Genomic DNA, 18681 nt, shown 5'->3' on the forward strand with positions numbered 1-18681 from the left:
AGCAAATATGAATAACCCAGTAAACCTTAAAATATATTAAAAAAAAAATAGGCAATTGATTAAATTGATTAAAATAATCATCATCATGGTGTCAAATATAAAACACAGAGCCTCGAAACGCCTGGAAGTAATGTGCAGCGCCGCTCTTCTGTGTGAGAGTGAATGTGACAGTCTGAAACCCCCCAACACAAATGTGCCATTAGCTGTTATCTGTAACACGGAGATATCCAGTGTAGCAGCACGGTCACATTTATTTATTTATATAGAAATACATCTACTGTATGACCAGAGGAGAAGTTCATCTCTCCCACACCAAAGCCCATAGAGAAAATCAGCGATTCAAAGTGATGTTGATCCACTGCTGCCTCCATCACTAAGTTCAAATGTCTTCTTTTAGTGAATTTGGCTTTTAAAATTCTTTGTTCAGATTGACCTCAGTGACACAAAGTGACCACACGAGGCAGCAGTAGACCAGCAGCTCCTGTGTGTGTGTGTGTGTGTGTGTGTGTGTGTGTGTGTGTGTGTGTGTGTGTGTGTGTGTGTGTGTGTGTGTGTGTGTGTGTGTGTGTGTGTGTGTGTGTGTGTGTGTGTGTGTGTGTGTGATGTTAAAATCACTGAGTGCTTTACAAACTTCAGTTTCCTCTTGGAAAAATTTAAGTAGCCAACGCATTTATTGTCCTTTTCTCTGTCACCTGCAGGACATGACAGCCAGGGACCTCCTCCAGCAGAGGTTCACGCTCCCTAACGGGGACACGGCGTGGAGGCCGTCCCCTCTCGTCACCGCCGCCATCGAGGGGAAGCTGCTGCTTCTGGACGGGATTCACCGCGTCAACCTGGGGACACTGGCCGTGCTGTCCAGGTTATTAAAGACAGTCCATTCCATCTTCTGTGTGTCTCACACACACGTCCACGCTCACATCACCGCTCTGTGTTTTTACCGACAGGTTACTGCACGACAGGGAGCTGGATCTGTACGACGGGACCAGACTGCTGAGGTGGGACAGGTACAAGACGCTGAAGGAGCAGCTGCAGCTGAGTGACCAGCAGCTGCAGGAGAGGTACACCATCATTCTTCACTATACGGACATTTACTGAGAAAACTAGAACAAAATGACAAAAAGTAGAAAATATTCACGTTTAAGAAGCTGAAAATGACAGAAAGTAGAAAATATTCACATTTAAGAAGCTGAAAAATGACAGAAAGTAGAAAATATTCACATTTAAGAAGCTGAAAAATGACAGAAAGTAGAAAATATTCACATTTAAGAAGCTGAAAATGACAGAAAGTAGAAAATATTCACATTTAAGAAGCTGAAAAATGACAAAGTAGAAAATATTCACATTTAAGAAGCTGAAAATGACAGTAAAATATTCACATTTAAGAAGCTGAAAAATGACAGAAAGTAGAAAATATTCACATTTAAGAAGAAAATGACAAAGTAGAAATATTCATTTAAGAAGCTGAAAAATGACAGAAAGTAGAAAATATTCACATTTAAGAAGCTGAAAAATGTGAGAAGGTAGAAAATATTCACCTTTAAGAAGCTTAAAATGACAGAAACTAAAAAATATTCACATTTAAGAAACTGAAAAATGACAAAGTAGAAAATATTCACATTTAAGAAGCTGAAAAATGACAGAAAGTAGAAAATATTCACATTTAAGAAGCTGAAAAATGACAGAAAGTAGAAAATATTCACATTTAAGAAGCTGAAAAATGACAGAAAGTAGAAAATATTCACATTTAAGAAGCTGAAAAATGACAGAAAGTAGAAAATATTCACATTTAAGAAGCTGAAAATGACAGAAAGTAGAAAATATTCACATTTAAGAAGCTGAAAAATGACAGAAAGTAGAAAATATTCACGTTTAAGAAGCTGAAAATGACAGAAACTGGTTAGCATTACAAAACAAAAACACTCAAACTGTTTTCATTGATATTCAAAATAGTTGAGGATTCATTTCTCAGCCTGAAGCTGAGACAAACATGACAAAGATCATTTGAATGATACATTTAAGGGTTTGAAGGTTTATCAAACACCATTACATTACATTACATGTCATTTAGCAGACGCTTTTATCCAAAGCGACTTACAATGGAATCAAGTACAATTAGCCAGGGGTGGAATCGAACTTGCGACCATGATGTCTTTGGTACACAAGGTAGGGTCTTAACCACTGAGCCACTCCACCCCAAACACCAGTTGTCCATACATTTATTTTTAAATCTGTGCAGTTTGCTATTAATGCACTGTCAGATGCACTTTATTTATGTGTGTGTGTGTGTGTGTTAAAATCCTACTTAAAGTGGCAGGAAGGATGTTTGTGGTGCAGCATCTGGTCTGAAGTGAACCCACTTCCTCTTTCTTCGCTCATGTGGCTCAGACCAAACACTGATCCTGGATTCTTCCAGAGCACAATGTATCGACTTCACAATATCAATAATGAACACATGACAAGATTGTTCCTCCTCATGCCATTTATGTTTGTCCAAGAATTCACCATAAAAATGCAGATTTTACATTTTGTGTACTGAAACTGAAGTTTGTAAACCAATAAGTTTCACGTCTTTATCGCACTGTGAGACAGACTTAAAAAGAGGAAACTGAAGTTTGTAAACCACTCACTCAGTGATTTTAACACTGCTGCCTCCATCACTAAGGTCTAATGTCTGATTTTGTCAGTTCGGCTTTTGAAGTCCGTCATTCTGATAACCTCAGTGACACAAAGTGACCACACGAGGCAGCAGTAGACCAGCAGCTCCTGTGTCCCCGTGAGCTAAAATCACTGATTTTGTCTATGGGGTTTGGTGTGGGAGAGTGAGTGTTTTACAGACTTCAGTTTCCTGTTGGAAAAATCTGTCTCATGTACTTAAGATATCGTAGATTTTATTAAGCGAGTCTTTGCGTCCCCACCGGCTGTCACACACACACACACACACACACACACACACACACACACACAGAGCAGTCCATGCCCATTATATGTCAGAGCCTCGTACGACCACACTTCAGAAAAAGCCCAATAATGACAGCCTGTGATGTCTTCATGTATGAAGCGTCTTCCCACACACAGTCTTGTGGAGACGGTCAGGGACGGTTCACGCCCACATTGGTGTAAATTTATCCCGTCCTGCTGCGGCGCCAAGTGATTGAAATGGACTTTGCTGTCGTGTTGAATCAAAGCGTTCACAGACAGCTGTCAGAGGACACGCTGCTGTCCCTGACATAGATTGGGTGGGACACACACACACACACACACACACACGTCTGTGCACCTGCACAAACACAGGAGAACAGATGTTGTTCCTCTGGCGCTGTGTAACTGTGTCGGACTTTGTTTGGTTTTTTTTTAGGTCAGTCTTCCCCGTGCACCCTTCGTTCAGGGTTCTGGCCCTGGCTGAGCCTCCTGTTGTTGGTGGCAGCAGCGGTGGAGGAGGGGGAGGAGGAGGTGGCGGCAGCAGAGGTCAGCAGTGGTTGGGCCCAGAACAGCTCACCATGTTCTTCTACCACACTGTCCCTCCGTTGGCCAAAGCAGAGGAGATGGGCCTCATACAGGGACTGGTGAGACACACACACACACACATACACACATAATCTGTTACCAATGCTTATATTGCTAAGGTACAGACCAATGCTAATGTTGCTAAGATAGGACATAATCTGCTACCCAAGCTAATGTTTCTAAAATATGGAAAGAATCTGTAATTAAAGGTCGTTTTGATAGGTTACAGACCAAAGCTATTGTTGCTAAGGTACAGACCAAAGCTAATTTTGCTAAGGTACGGGCTGAATCTGCTACCAAAGCTAATGTTGCTAAGATACAGACAGAATCTGTTACCAATGCTAATGTTGCTAAGATATGAACCAAAGCTAATTTTGCTAAGGTACAGACAGAATCTGTTACCAAAGCTAATATTGCTACGGTACAGACCAAAGTTAATTTTGCTAAAATACGGACTGAATCTTTTATTAGAGCTAATGTTGCTAACGTTTTTCATAATAGTAGGAATACTGTATGATCAACCATGTTTCCATGACTCTCCTCTTCATCACTCTTCCTCTCTGTCAGACTCCTAATGTTCCCACAGAAGCAGCAGAGCAGCTCCTGCAGCTCACACACACGCTACGCAAGACCAACGACCCCACTGTAAGTGTGTGTGTGTGTGTGTGTGTTGTCTTTACATACATATGTACACACTGTGTGTTATCTAATAGTTTATTGTGTGTGTGTGTGTGTGTTTTCAGGCCCAGTCTCTGGCCTCGTCTCTGTCCACCAGACAGCTGCTGAGGATCTGTCGTCGTCTCTCTCAGTATCCTGAGGAGAGCATCGCTCACGCTGTCAACAAGGCCTGTCTGTCCAGGTACACACACACACACACACACACACACACACACACAGGTCTGTGCAGCTATCCTTTAAGGACTCTGCCTTGACTTGGGTTCCCATGGGTCCTTGAAATCCTTGAATGTTGATGAAGTTGTCCTCATTTTTTAAGCCTTGTTAGCACATTCTCACCTTGAATTTGAGGGATTTGGTCCTGGAAAGTCCTTGAAAAGCCCTTGAATTTGATGTCAACCAAGGTGTGGGAACTCCGATTATCACTATTATTAGAACCAGTTAATAACTAACCTTAACCTTAACCTTAACCACAATTCAAACATTAGTCCTTAGTCCAGTTCCTCAGAAATGAGGTTCTGCCTCATCAGGACCAGGTTTTGGTCTCACAGGGTCAGCGTTTATGACAGAAAGAGGTCCTAAAGAGAAAATAAACACAAGAACACACTTTTATTTGTCTTTGTTTGTTGTTGTCGTCGTAGGTTTCTGCCCAGTTTAGCTCGAGCCTCGCTGGAGAAGAGCCTCGCTAACGGCTCCATACAAGAAAAACCAGGTCCCAGTGAGGCGCGTGATTACACCTGTAAGTTTCCTACATAAAACATTTTAAACATTCAACTTGTTTATCTGTATAACACTCTTTTTTGAGTTAACCAAGGACGCAGACTCATCTGTTAGCCACTGTTAGCAATTCCAGTCGTTAATAGCGCTGTTTGTGGGATATACATCGAGAAAAGGATAAATACATGAACAGCACTACGTGTGCGACTGATTTACTGTGAAACAAATACGACAGAAGTGGCGTTAGCAGTAAACGTAGCCCAGTTAGCGAGTGTGTGTGTGTGTGTGTGTCGGGGTTTGTGAGGTTGGAAATCCGACTTGAGAGGAAACTCAGACGTGTTTGTGACATCGCCTGAGCTGTTAGATATGACAGATGATTAAATCCATAACCCTGCGTCTGTCCCTCTGTCCTCTCTACGTCCTCTCTACGTCCTCAGGTTCGCTGAAGGACGGCGTGTTGACGATCGGTAACGTGTCGGCTCCCGTCTACAACCCTGATGAGAAAATGAAGGTTCCAGACGTGCTGTTTTACGACAACCCTCAGGTGATCACACGTAAAAAAACAACACACTCGCAAACGTACTGTTGACGTGACGGGATCTGAAAAATAAAAGTGCCACCGGGGGGCGACTCTGCTGGCGCGTTAATGGTCTTACTAGTTTCAGCTCTTCTTTGACAGAACATGATTCATGTTTAGAGGAAAATGGACGATAGAGTAAAAGTACGACACACCTGAGTTTGATTGACAGCTGGTACGGTCCACTAGGCGACGCCTCTGAAGTTCCAGTAGGATTTTTTTTATTAAAAACAGTTCAGATTTTTCCAGATGATGTCATGACCGAACCAGGCCTGTGATCACTGTGACAGAACCTCAGAGAACTCAGAGAAGAACCAGCTTCATGAACGACACTGACATGTGACCCAGATTTACCGCCTCCCTCTCTCTCTCCCTCTCTCTCTCCCCCTCTCTCTCTCTGTCCTCATTCTCTGCTTGTGCTGGAGACTGAAATAACAGAGGAAGAGGATGAAGAACCGGGACGATGTCCTACTTTTACGATGACCTGCTTTCCGTCCTCACGTACACACACACACACACAGTGTCCACGTGTCCGTGTCATGTTATAACTGTTTACATACATGTTTCTGCAGCACATGATGGTGATGGAGGACATGCTGAAGGACTTCCTGTTAGGAGAGCACCTCCTGCTGGTGGGAAACCAGGTGAGCGACGCACAACTGCTGAACCTTTCATCGTTTTCAATGAGCACATCACTTTGTTCTTTGACACACAACATCCTTGTATTAGCACCTACAGCAGAATCATCAGTGTTTTGATGGTGTCATGTGATCACAGTGAAAGGAACTGTAAACAGAACTCTGATCCTGAACACACACACACACACACACACACACACAAAGAGGTCATGGGATGATAATGGTTTTCAGATAAAGTATACTTGGCAAATGTCCAGTCCAAGAGAACAGTCTGAGTGAACGATGTGAGAGAACGAACGGTCCCAGAGAACAAAGGTCCCAGAAGGGAGAAAGGTCCCAGAAGAGCGAAGCGGTCCCAGAGAACAGACGGTCCAGAGAAACGGACAGTCCCAGAGAGCCGAGCAATTCGGAAGAGCGAACAGTACCTGAGCGAACCCGTCAAGAGAACGAACCGTCCAAGAGAACGAACCGTCCAAGAGAACGAACGGTTCAAGAGAACGGAGAGTCCCAGAGAACGAACGGTCCCAGAGAACGGAGAGTCCCAGAGAACGGACAGTTCCTTTTATATGTTGTCATATATTATGATCCTTTCGTTCACTTGTATTTCCTCTGTTTTAAACACGTTCTCAGGGCGTTGGGAAGAATAAAATCGTGGACCGGTTCCTGCATCTTCTCAACAGACCCAGAGAGTATCTGCAGCTGCACAGGTCAGAGCCGTCACTGGTGTTTAATAAGAAAACACAAACACTAACTTCACCTTTACAGTTGATGATCAGTAACCATCAGGAATATTTCTGAATGATTCATGTTCAGTGAACGTTCACAGTGTTTGTGTAAATAATGAGGATTTTCACCAGTAAACATTTACTGTAGGAGCGTGTTCTTCCTCCGACCTCGTCCTCGTCTTCTGAGAGCAGCACAAACTATTTTAGTTCTCCGTAAACGAGGCCATCGCTCACCAGAACCAGGACGTCACATGATCACGCTCACAGTCAAGAAGAAGGAGAAGAAGTGGTGGTTAAATCAGGTTCACTGCTTCTATAAATACTCTGGAGAACGAGGTCACACTTATTGATCCTGAATGTTTACATTTAAATAAGAATCAGGAGGAAAAAGTCTGATTCTCAAATAAAATAATCCTTTAATCTTCATTTGTCATGTGAGTCAGTCAATTCAAAATAAAACATATTCTTGAATAAAATAATCATTTAATGTCAAATACACTGAGCCTGTGTACGTGTTCAAATATTAAACCGTTATTAACACGTTTCTATCATTATTAAGAGTTTATCTCTGCACTTCAGTGACACATCAATGAATAAGTCCATGTGAGACAGTTGTGTTCACAGAGAGAGAGTGAGACAGAAGGATGGAAGTAGGACAACAGCTCAGGTCACACAGTGAGGGAATGAGGGATGAAGAGAGAGAGTGAAGGGATTATTTTTGGATGTTACCGTTGATAATCACTGCTTCATGTGTTCATCTTGTTTTGTGGCGATCACATGACGGTTCTCGTCTTCCTTCCATCACTGTAACACAAACACATGTCTGTGATGCATGTGTGAGTGTGTTAAACCTGCTGTTTGTGTGTCCTCTGTTTGTCTCAGAGACACAACTGTCCAGACTCTGACTCTGCAGCCTTCAGTCAGAGACGGTGTCATCATCTATGAGGACTCTCCACTGGTCAGTGACTCACACACACACACACAATCATTACACTTACAGGATTTAACTTCTACACAAGTAACCTTTGACGTGTGTGTGTGTGTGTGTGTGTGTGTGTGTGTGTGTGTGTGTGTAGGTGAAGGCAGTGAAACACGGTCACATATTAGTGATCGACGAGGCCGACAAAGCTCCCACAAACGTCACTTGTATCCTGAAAACTCTGGTGGAGAGTGGAGAGATGATCCTGGCTGACGGACGCAGAATCATCTCAGGTACACACAAACACACACACACACATATAACAACAACAATAATAATCCTTCATTATTTTTTTCTTACATTTTCTGCTAAAATCCATTTTCCTCTGTGTAGACATCATTAAACGATCTAACTTTATTTATAAAGCCCTTGACAACGACCACAGTGCTGCACACCGTAGAAGAGTTTAATAACTCATCATTTCTAAATGTTTCTGAAACTTCACAATAAGACCTTTTTATTTCATATTCATAAGGAATGTTCCTTTAACTTAGTGCCGTGTTAATAAAATAATAAAAAAGTCCAATAATTACTCTGTAATGACTCATAAAGGCTCAGTATTCCCTTTATTTGTGCACTGCAGTAGCTGGTGTCTGACCACAGAGGGCAGTAGAGACGCTCATTTATCATTTTAACACTTTACACTAAACTGTGTGTGTGTGTGTGTGTGTGCGTGTGCGTGTCGTCACGTCTCAGATCCTCGTGAGGCCGACAGGAGACCTAACTCCGTAATCATGCACCCAGACTTCAGGATGCTGGTCCTGGCAAACCGACCCGGGTTCCCGTTCCTGGGAAACGACTTCTTTGGAGCTTTAGGTAAAAAAAAAAAAAACGATAATCTCACTCATGAACTCAAACGTCATGAGAGGATGAATGTGTGTGTGTGTGTGTGTGTTCCAGGTGATATCTTCAGTTGCCACGCGGTGGATAACCCTCAGCCGGAGGCGGAGCTTGCGATGTTGAAGCGGTACGGTCCCGACGTCCCCGACGCCACACTGCGCAGACTGGTGTGTGCATTCGGGGAGCTGCGCTCCATGGCCGACCAGGGAACCATCACGTACCCGTACTCCACCAGGGAGGTGGTCAACGTGGTCAGACACCTGCAGGTGGGAGGGGCTACCGAGACACGCCCACTGACCTGAACGGCGACAATACCGAGAGTTGTTTTCGTTGTGGTCGTAGAAACACGAGCAGGAGAGCAAACTTCACACAGTCAAAAATAATCTGTCAATTACTTTAATTTCAGATAATCCTGTAAATCTAATCTGACTGTTTTGTTCTTTAAAACAAAGAAATTACATTAAAGAAAACTAAAGTATACTTCAGTAAGTAAAAGAAAGAAATCTGACATGACAGAATGTCTTTGATAATATGAGATTAAAATAAAGTAAAACAGCGAGGGACCAGATTAACAAGGAGGTGAGACACAGATTAGAGAAGAAGAGGGAGACACACACACACACACACAGTCTTTTATTGATTGTGAATCAGTTTATTGACAGTTTTATTTTATTTTTTTATGATCCTCATAACACACATAATCCAGGCTGGATTATTTTTCTTAAACCTTTTTGGTCTGTCAGGTCAAAGGTCAGGGAACATGTTATTGTCATTAAAGTCCACTTTAATCTGTTTCTTAATCCAGTTTGAAACAGACGATGATTCAAATGACAGATTATTGTTGTTGTTTACAGTTGTTACTGTAACACACACAGGATTCTGCAGCCACAGATGATTTCTAATCTGACCCTCTCCTCTGTGTGTGTGTGTGTGTGTGTGTGGCAGAGGTTTCCCAGCGAGGGATTATCCAGCGTGCTGAGGAACGTCTTTGACTTTGATTCTTACAACAAAGACGTGCGTGAGGTTCTGATCGAGGCTCTGCACAAACACGGCATTCCCATCGGAGCCAAGGCCTCGTCTGTCAGTCTGGCAAAGGAGTAAGAGAGCGCGGAGGGGGCGGGGCTATCATCCCATCACACACACACACACACACCCGGACCATTCTGATCATGACTGGACTTTTGTTCAGAGGTCAGAGGTCAACACATTTTCACTACAAAGTAAAATCAACCACAAAATCAAAAATACACAAATTACAAATAAAATAAATGATTCCATCTTTTAAAATGAGTGCGAAACAGACGTTTACTCTTAAATTTCTCCTCGCTGACGTCTGACACCGCACTGACAAGTGGGATTAGAAAATTCCATGGCAAACCTTTAAAACTTAAACAGGCCCCTCCCCCTTCAAACGCTTGTGCCCAACAGGTGATTGTTTAAAAACCGTAATATGTATCAAAACTAGAATTCATGTGAGGAAAGTCTCGAGTCTCGTGATCCGTTTAACGTTTGACGCCGACACTGTGACGCTCCAGACTGGGCGGAGTTTCCCATTCATGTGTATGTGGACAGTTTTTTCGGCAGTTTTTATCGCCATGGTTACTCGAAACGCCCACCATCCCAGATTGACCTTCTTTCTGTACTCCATTGGTTTGCGTCGTCTCCTTCCGCTCCAAAACTCAGCAGCCAATCAGCAGGCAGCTTCTTAAGCCCCGCCCACGGACAGTATAGCAAACAAAAAAACTCAAATTCTGATCGTTGCAAACAAATGAAATTTTCTTCTTATTTAAATGTGAAATAAAGTGAATTTAAAATGTTTTAAATCGTTCTTAATTTAATCTTGATAATCCTCACATAGATTAGATTAGATTAGACTTGTCATGTCCTCGTAGAGTCGGTTGTTGCCGTGGAAACACTGAGACTTCAGTGAAGTGTCCAGCAGCACTGACGTCGTCTCAATAAAGGAAAATATTTGTTTCTTCTGTCTCCTGTGGTTTCATTTTACCCAGAAATTCATTCACTCATTCATCCATTCATTCATTCATTGGTTCATAAACAGGCAGAAACAAACATTTTCCTCCTCATGAGTTTGTGTTAAAGACGACGTCTTTGTTTACGTTCGATTTTCTCTTCATTTCCATTTTAGGGCAGAAAAACCTTCTTACGCCAGTGTGTGTGTGTGTGTGTGTTTGTGTTTGAGCGCCACCTGCAGGCCGCAATGAAGTGGTGGCTGCAGTCCAGCTGTGATTCATCACAACATCTGCACACACACAGACAGTTTCAGCTCCGATTGATTTAATCCAGGACGTCAATTTGATCTCAAGTGTTTCTGTACCTTTAAAATAGTGTTATTAATAATAATAACAATAATAATGATAATAATAATAATAATAATCTTTAAACGTCAGGAACTCCAAATGTTTCTCTTTATTTGACATTAAATTAAGTTTGTTTTTATTATTAATAATAATAATAATAATAATAATAATAATAATAATTTCTCCATTTACACACAACATGTTAAAACTACAATCTCTGTTCAAAGTTAAAGATAAACTGTCATTTCCTCAGAAAAATAAAGTGAATTTAAAATGTTTTTACAGACGATCAGATTTGTAAAAGAATCTCTTTATGCTACGTTTGAGCCAACATTTAACCTCCAGGGATTAAGACTTTATAAAACTGGATTATACATATATAATCCAGCATGATATATATGATAAAGGTGTAAATAATAATAATGCATTTTACTTTTAAGGGTCTTTTGAACACTACTTACATATGTATATAAAAATATGATAATACAAGGATTCTTCTCATTTAATAACAAAAACTTTTCACTTCATTAAGAGAGAAATGAGTTAAATAATAAATAAAGTGATAATCAATAAACAGAAGATAAAAATCCATGACTGAGATGAAAAACTTCACGTACAGATAAAAGTTTATAAAAGATTAAACAGTTGAATAAAATGATGAATATTTGAGAGGATAACACTTTATTTATCAGGTTATTCACATCATCATCATCGTCATCATCTCCTCTTCCTCCTCCTCCAGGTTACCTCTGCCCGAGGTGAAGATGAGCGGTTACTGGACCGTCAATCAAAGTGGAAACGCTCGACGGAAACTTCTCTGTCCCACGGAGACGCACAACGTCCACGTCAAGGTGCAACACACAACACACAATTATACTACACACAGCACACAACTATACTACACAAAAGACACAATTATACTACACACAAGACACAATTATACTACACACAAGACACAATTATACTACACACAACACACAAGACACAATAATACTACACACAACACACAGTAATACTACACCGCCATGCACGCCGCCCACGTCAAGGTTCAACTTTCCTTTCACACAAATGAAAGAGAAATTAAGTTTTAGATGTAACGTTTGTTTTAATCGCGTGTGTGTGCGTGCGTGTGTGTGTGTGTGTGTGTGTGTGTGCGTGCGTGTGTCACAGGGCCCTGTGTTCCTGCGTGTCCACACCTCTCCCTGTCACCCACAGGAGAGCAGAGCTCTGAGTTTCAGCGAGGAGAAAAGTCACTTTCAGATCCCTATGAACGAGGTCAACATCATCTGTGATGTCATCACCAAAGAAGGTACACACACACGTCTCTAGAGACAGTATTTGTGTTCTGTTTGTGTCGTCATAGAACATTCACTCATTCACTTATTAAAAGAGTGAAATGTTTGGTTTGGATTTTTGCCGCTTAATAAAATGCTTTTCTGGTTTTCTCTCTGGGCTTTGGTGTGGGAGAGTGAGTGGTTTACAAACTTCTGTGTCACAGTGAGATGAAGTGATGAATGTGTTGTTAAAGAGTTACACATGTAACCTGATGTAGATTTCATTCATAAATTTCATTCATAAATACTAACATAAAAACTTTACAGGCCAGAAGAACACAATTATGTGAACATGGTATCATGTGATGAACAGATGTTGATATGCGCGCTGTCTTCTTCTGAATCATCACAGATGTGTTGTACGTGGCCACGTGTAACCCCGTGTCACTGTACTCCATGAAGGAGCGCGCCGACGCCATCCGCTTCATCGAGCTGTACGACGTCTTCCCGAGGACCATCAGTGGCGTGTGGCAGCCATTCGTTACTGTGGCTCCACTGGGAAGTCCACTGGACACACAGGTGGTCCTGCACGAGGAGCAGGTCAGCACGCACGCACGCACTCACGCACACACAAACACACAGGTGGTCCTGCGAGGGAGCAGGTCAGCGCGCCTGCACTGCCGCGCACACACACACACACACACACACACACACACACACACACACACACACACACACACACAGGTGGTCCTGCACAGGAGCGGGTCAGCACGCCGCACGCGCACACACACACACACACACACACACACACACACACACACACACACACACAGGTGGTCCTGCGAGGAGCAGTCAGCACACTGCACACACACACACACACACACACACACACACACACACACACACACACACAGGTGGTCCTGCAGGAGCAGGTCAGCACACACACACGCGCGCACACACACACACACACACACACACACACACACACAGGTGGTCCTGCACGAGGAGCAGGTCAGCACACACACACCGCCACACACACACACACACACACACACACACACACACAGGTGGTCCTGCGAGGAGCAGGTCAGCACACCTGCCTGCCTGCCTTGCCTTACGCACGCACACACACACACGCAGATGCACATACAGGAGAAGAGCGCCCTCTGTTGGCTGTGTTTCTTACAGTGTCACACTTCTCTCCTCCTCCTCCTCTTGCTCCTCCTCCTCCTCCTCTTGCTCCTCCTCCAGAGTAACACCATTCTCCTCCTGGACTTAGGATCCGGTGCCGTGCGGAGACTCATGTTGTCTCCAGACAACGATCCTCCTGCGTCCACAGCGTCCAACTGGTGGAGCAGTAAAGACACACAGGTCAGAGGTCAAAGGGCACGTGACGTGTCTGTGCTCACACAACCACAGAGACGCCATCCTGCCATGAAACACAGTGTTGCAGAGAAGACGCAGTCATGGAAACCACAGGCGTGTTTTTATTGCGATGTGTTGTCAGCGTTTGTCGTAAAGCTGCAGGTTCTGGAAGAATGTCGTCTTCGGCCGTTTTACATACTCATGAGAACCACAGGGGGGCGGTATGAGCATGAGGTCTAATCAGTTCGTCAGGTCACATGACATCCAGGGCGCTCTGTCTGTCGTTGTTGTGCGTCACATGCTTCTGTGTGTCTGTGTTTCAGGGAGGTTTTAAAATGTGCCGTGACTTCTCGCACAGAAACTGGCTTCTCTTCTACAAGGAGGGCGGGTCAGTGACACCGTCGTCGTTCATCACACTGTCGTCACAACAGTCGTGCGACCGCGTCTGAGCGTCTGTGTGTGTGTGTGTGTGTGTGTGTGTGTGTGTGTGTGTGTGTGTGTGTGTGTGTGTGTGTGTGTGTGTGTGTGTGTGTGTGTGTGTGTGTGTGTGTGTGTGCGTGTGTGCGCGTGCAGAAGCTCGCTGGAGGTGCTGGACGTGCTGGAGGGCCAGGTTCACTCCATCTCTCTCCCCATCAACGTGACGTCTGTGTTCCTGGTGGCAGAGGATCGTTGGCTTCTGCTGGAGAGCGACACCAACAAGTAAAAAACGCCGCTCATTCACCGCTAAACGCTGGAAATGTCTTACAGCTGAGGTCACGTGGTGTCTACGTCACATGATCACGTCTTTATTTCACTGTCAGACTGTCTGTAAAGCACTCACTCTCCCACACCAAACCCCATAGAGAAAACCAGTGGTTTAAGCTGCTGGTCTTCTGCTGCCTCGTGTGGTCACTTTGTGTCACTGAACTAAATCTAAACAAAGATGTTAGAACTTAGTGATGAGGCAGCAGTGGATCAACACCTCCTGTGTGTGTGTGACGTTAAAATCACTGGTTTTCTCTGTGGCCTTTGGTGTGAGAGAGTGACATGTTAATTAATGATGTAATATATTTATGAAGCTCGTCTGTTCGTAGTGTTCTGCTGCTTCTTATAGGAAAGACGTGGTTTACACTCGTTATTCATCGTCGTCGTTGTTCCTCTCCTTTATCACAGTCACTGCAATCTCACAGTGAATGAAGCAGGATTGACTTTCATTTACAGATTGTTAAAAATACTAATATTTGTGACGCCATTGTTCCTTTTTTCCATATTTTGGGGAGTTTCTTTGTCGCATAGGCAGTTGTAGCTGGTGCTGGAAGTAAAGAAGATAACTTTGAATTATCGATGTGCACAACAGTCCCTGTATTCTCACAGGGAAACATCACATCTACAGGACTTCAACGTCCTGTAGTTTGAAGTGGACGACGATGATGTTTGTTTCTCTGAAACAGGAAGTTCCTGCTGACCAAGCCCGTGCACATGGCGGCTGAAGACTCTGGAGTGTGTCAGCTCCACAGCGTCAGCGACGACCCGCTCAGCTCCGGCCACGGAGTCAGTTCAGGTACGGACGACATCGTCCTGCTTCTCTGGAGCTTTTATTTAAGACGTCACAACAGACGGATGTGTCCTCAGGCAGACACATGTCCACACCACCTCACAGAGAATCTGTCCTCTGCTTCAGATCAATATTCATATCACTCAGGACGACGTGAAGTGTCGTGTAACGGATCAGTGCAGAGGTCAGAGGTCGAGCAGTCAACATCTTTTCTCTTTCCTGCTCCTCCTCACAGCCGAGGCGTCCGTCCCTCAGATGGTTTCCTGTGAGCAGCTTCCTAACGAGAACCTGAGCGCCGCTCTGGACCAGAAGATCGTTTCACCGAACCGCGTCGTCGCCGACAGCGGCTCCTTCGCTCAGGTCGTGGTGGGATTTCCTGACCTGATGGTGAGATGTTAACACAACAGTCCACGTGTTCTTCACTCTTTTAAATAGACTTTACAAGGAGAAAGATCTTCCTTTTAAACTTTTCTTTATGGAGATACTTCAACATATTTGGTTTAATTGGATACACAGGTGAAGTTTTCTTTGGTCAAAGGTCAAAGGGCAAGGTGGCTTTGGTTTTGCCTTGTAAACACTATCTTTCTTTAGAATATCTATCTTTCATCACGTGGACGTTCAGTTGAACTCCACAGTGATTAGACCTTTCTGAGAAGTCAGTAGCTAAAGGTCAAAGGTCACAATGACATCAGTGAAGACACAAAAAACTAGAATCAGAATAAAAAACTCTCTGTTTAAGTCGATTAATAAGCGATGAGATAAAATAGACCTTTATTAGTCCCATGATGGTAAAGCGGCAAAAACAGTCAGAAATAAAGGCAATAAAAACAAATATATAATTATACATGCAGAGTGTACTGTACGAAAACATAAGAACAAAAGAAATAGGTAAGCAGTAATACTTATAGTAATTATAATAATTATAACGCACAATAAAAAAATCTGATCAAATAAAAAGAAAATGCACCAGAATATCGACGGAATTTAAACAATATAATGTGAATTATGAACGTGTGACACTTTCTGACCGCAGTCTCCGAACGAGGTGTACAGCTTTAAGAGACCTGACGACCTCGCGGCGATGAAGAGCAGCGACGGCGGCGCTCATATGTTCCTCAGGGGCGGAGTCCGCTCGTCCGCGCCCAAACAACACAACTGTGTCAGTCTGCTCTCGGCCAATCAGGTCGTCCGAGCGCTGCCGCCCACCAAGGTGCCGCTGAAGGAGGTCTACCCCAAAGGTCAGAGTTCACCATCATCACCACCATAAAAAACATATGAACAAGTTTGACATGAATTCACAGTGACACTGTCGTCGTTTGTTTGTCACACAGAGGCCACGCCCCCCATGGTGGCGGCGTACCTGGAGGTCACAGATCTGACCTCTAAAAAAGTCAAGTACATCCCTGTCCCCAGGTCAACACACACACACACACACACACCTGTGTCTCACTGTCTGTCCTCTCACACCACCTACTGGACACACACAGCACTGCATTTATCCTTTTTACTCTATGAGGTTTGAAACTGGATCTTTTATGTTTCTGTTGTTGTTTGATTTCTGTTTATTTTTCTCAGTGGAAACAGGATTAAAAAAACACCCACCAGATTATACTTATGTCATCTTCAGAATATTTCTGATGCTTAATCTCAGTGTGAAACAACATTTTCTGACAAGAAAAGTCAAGTTTGTAAAGCACTCACTCTCCCACACCAAACCCCATAGAGAAAACAGTGATTTTAACATCACACACACACACACACACACACAGGATTTGTTGACCCTCTGCTGCCTCCGTCACTAAATTCAAATGTCTGATTTATTCAATTCGGCTTTTAAAATCCTGTATTCAGATTGACCTCAGTGACACAAAGTGACCACACGAGGCAGCAGAGGACCAGCGGCTCCTGTGTGTCAGTGAGCTTAAATCACTGGTTTTCTCTATGGGGTTTGGTGTGGACAGATTAAAACGTGTGTTTTCTAACCCTCCTGCTCGTCTTTCTGTGACCGGCAGGTCGACGACCGTGTCGCCGTACACCAGCTGGCTGTCCAGACTGTCCGAGACGGACGTCGTCATGGCGCCACTGGGCTCCGGGGGCGTGGTCACGGTGGACGTGGGCGGGTGCGTGCGTCTGTGGGAGACGGGTCTGGACACGCTGCAGCGCTCTCTGATGGAGTGGAGGAACATGATCGGGTCAGAGGACGGCAGACCTGTGCAGGTGACTGTGTGACGCCGCAGTACCGCTCACCCACCACTGAGGGGCAGCAGTGAGCTGCAGTACTAACACTAATGTCCCATCATGCCTCAGTCAGGCTGAATACATTAACTCCTGACACATTCCTGTTTGTTTTTTTACGATATCCGGCGTTTATGAGTGGACGAGCTTTGTGCTGGTGATGCGTGACCTTTGACCCCCTCACTATGGGTCAGAACATTCCGGCCAACACACTGAGACACCATTGTTAACGTGCGCCCACACACACACAGACAGATGAATTCTTTGTAAAAAATAATCTGGTAAATGTCGGAAGCAGAGTTCTAATCTGTTCATCTGTGAGCGAGAGGAGACTCGACACTTCACGCTTCATGTGACGCACAGATAAGATTGTTGAAGGAAGAAGTTTAAAAATCTACAGTTGACACTCGGGATTATTGGATTAGTTGCTTGAAATAGAGACAAAACAAACAAACGTCTCAATCCAGAGACACTTTGACTCCTCCCACCACAGCTCCACAACAAAAGAGATTCATGTGAATCACGTCTTTTATCTAAATGTCCTCGTCCTCCACAGGAATGATTGATTCTCTCTCACACCAAAGTCCACAGAGAAAATCAGTGATTTTAGCTCACGGTGACACAGGAGCTGCTGGTCCTCTGCTGCCTCGTGTGGTCACTTTGAGTCACTGAGGTCAATCAGTGACACTGAAGTTAGTGATGGAGGCAGCAGTGGATCAACAAGTCCTGTGTGTGTGTGTGTGTGATGTTAAATCGCTGGTTTTCTCTATGAGGTTTGGTGTGGGAGAGTGAAACTACAGTTTCCTGTTGCAAAAGTCTGTCTAACAGTGAGATAAAGACATAAAAGTGGTCTGTCTCTCTCCAATATACATCTTATGTCTTATATACAGTATTTTCAAGAACATTTAAGAGTTAGTTCATTAGTTCATTCGTACTATAATTCCCAAGGAAAGTTTCCAATATGCAGTATTAAACTAAAGTTCCCATTTGGATGTTACGAGCTTTAATAGTTGCAGCTTTATTTGAAGGTCACACACACACACACACACACAGTGTGCTCTGTGTTTGGCTCAACAGTAGCTCGTCTGTAGTGAAACATACCTGCGTGTGTGCGTCCGCTCGCAGCTCTGAACTGTTTACACAACACGTGTGCGTGTCAGCCCACACGTTTACATGTCTTACATTACATACATGCAGTCTTTGATGTTTTCATGCTGCAAACGTTTGTGAAATGAGGAGGAAATCAAAGAGAAGCTTCACTCTCTCTTTAAAGGTTCTAGTGTGGTTGTAAGAGAGTAAT

At 43.7% G+C, this 18681-nt stretch overlaps 1 protein-coding gene across 1 annotated transcript in view; it reads left to right on the plus strand.

The window, feature by feature from the left end:
* The window catches only part of LOC122786916 (von Willebrand factor A domain-containing protein 8-like), a 41890-nt gene that overhangs the window by 12163 nt on the left and 11046 nt on the right, over positions 1-18681 (plus strand). Inside the window, exons 13-37 of the mRNA XM_044053455.1 lie at positions 699-859; positions 945-1058; positions 3356-3563; positions 4072-4149; positions 4248-4363; positions 4821-4918; positions 5334-5440; positions 6046-6117; positions 6742-6818; positions 7719-7794; positions 7913-8048; positions 8512-8631; positions 8716-8921; positions 9601-9752; positions 11716-11824; positions 12144-12282; positions 12660-12847; positions 13499-13618; positions 13936-14000; positions 14186-14311; positions 15043-15152; positions 15382-15533; positions 16180-16384; positions 16478-16559; positions 17159-17363. Coding sequence (XP_043909390.1) covers positions 699-859; positions 945-1058; positions 3356-3563; positions 4072-4149; positions 4248-4363; positions 4821-4918; positions 5334-5440; positions 6046-6117; positions 6742-6818; positions 7719-7794; positions 7913-8048; positions 8512-8631; positions 8716-8921; positions 9601-9752; positions 11716-11824; positions 12144-12282; positions 12660-12847; positions 13499-13618; positions 13936-14000; positions 14186-14311; positions 15043-15152; positions 15382-15533; positions 16180-16384; positions 16478-16559; positions 17159-17363 — 3222 coding nt within the window. The remainder of the gene's footprint in view (positions 1-698; positions 860-944; positions 1059-3355; positions 3564-4071; positions 4150-4247; positions 4364-4820; positions 4919-5333; positions 5441-6045; positions 6118-6741; positions 6819-7718; positions 7795-7912; positions 8049-8511; positions 8632-8715; positions 8922-9600; positions 9753-11715; positions 11825-12143; positions 12283-12659; positions 12848-13498; positions 13619-13935; positions 14001-14185; positions 14312-15042; positions 15153-15381; positions 15534-16179; positions 16385-16477; positions 16560-17158; positions 17364-18681) is intronic.

Source organism: Solea senegalensis, linkage group LG2, assembly GCF_019176455.1.
Source record: "Solea senegalensis isolate Sse05_10M linkage group LG2, IFAPA_SoseM_1, whole genome shotgun sequence".
Taxonomy (NCBI): Eukaryota; Metazoa; Chordata; class Actinopteri; order Pleuronectiformes; family Soleidae; genus Solea; species Solea senegalensis.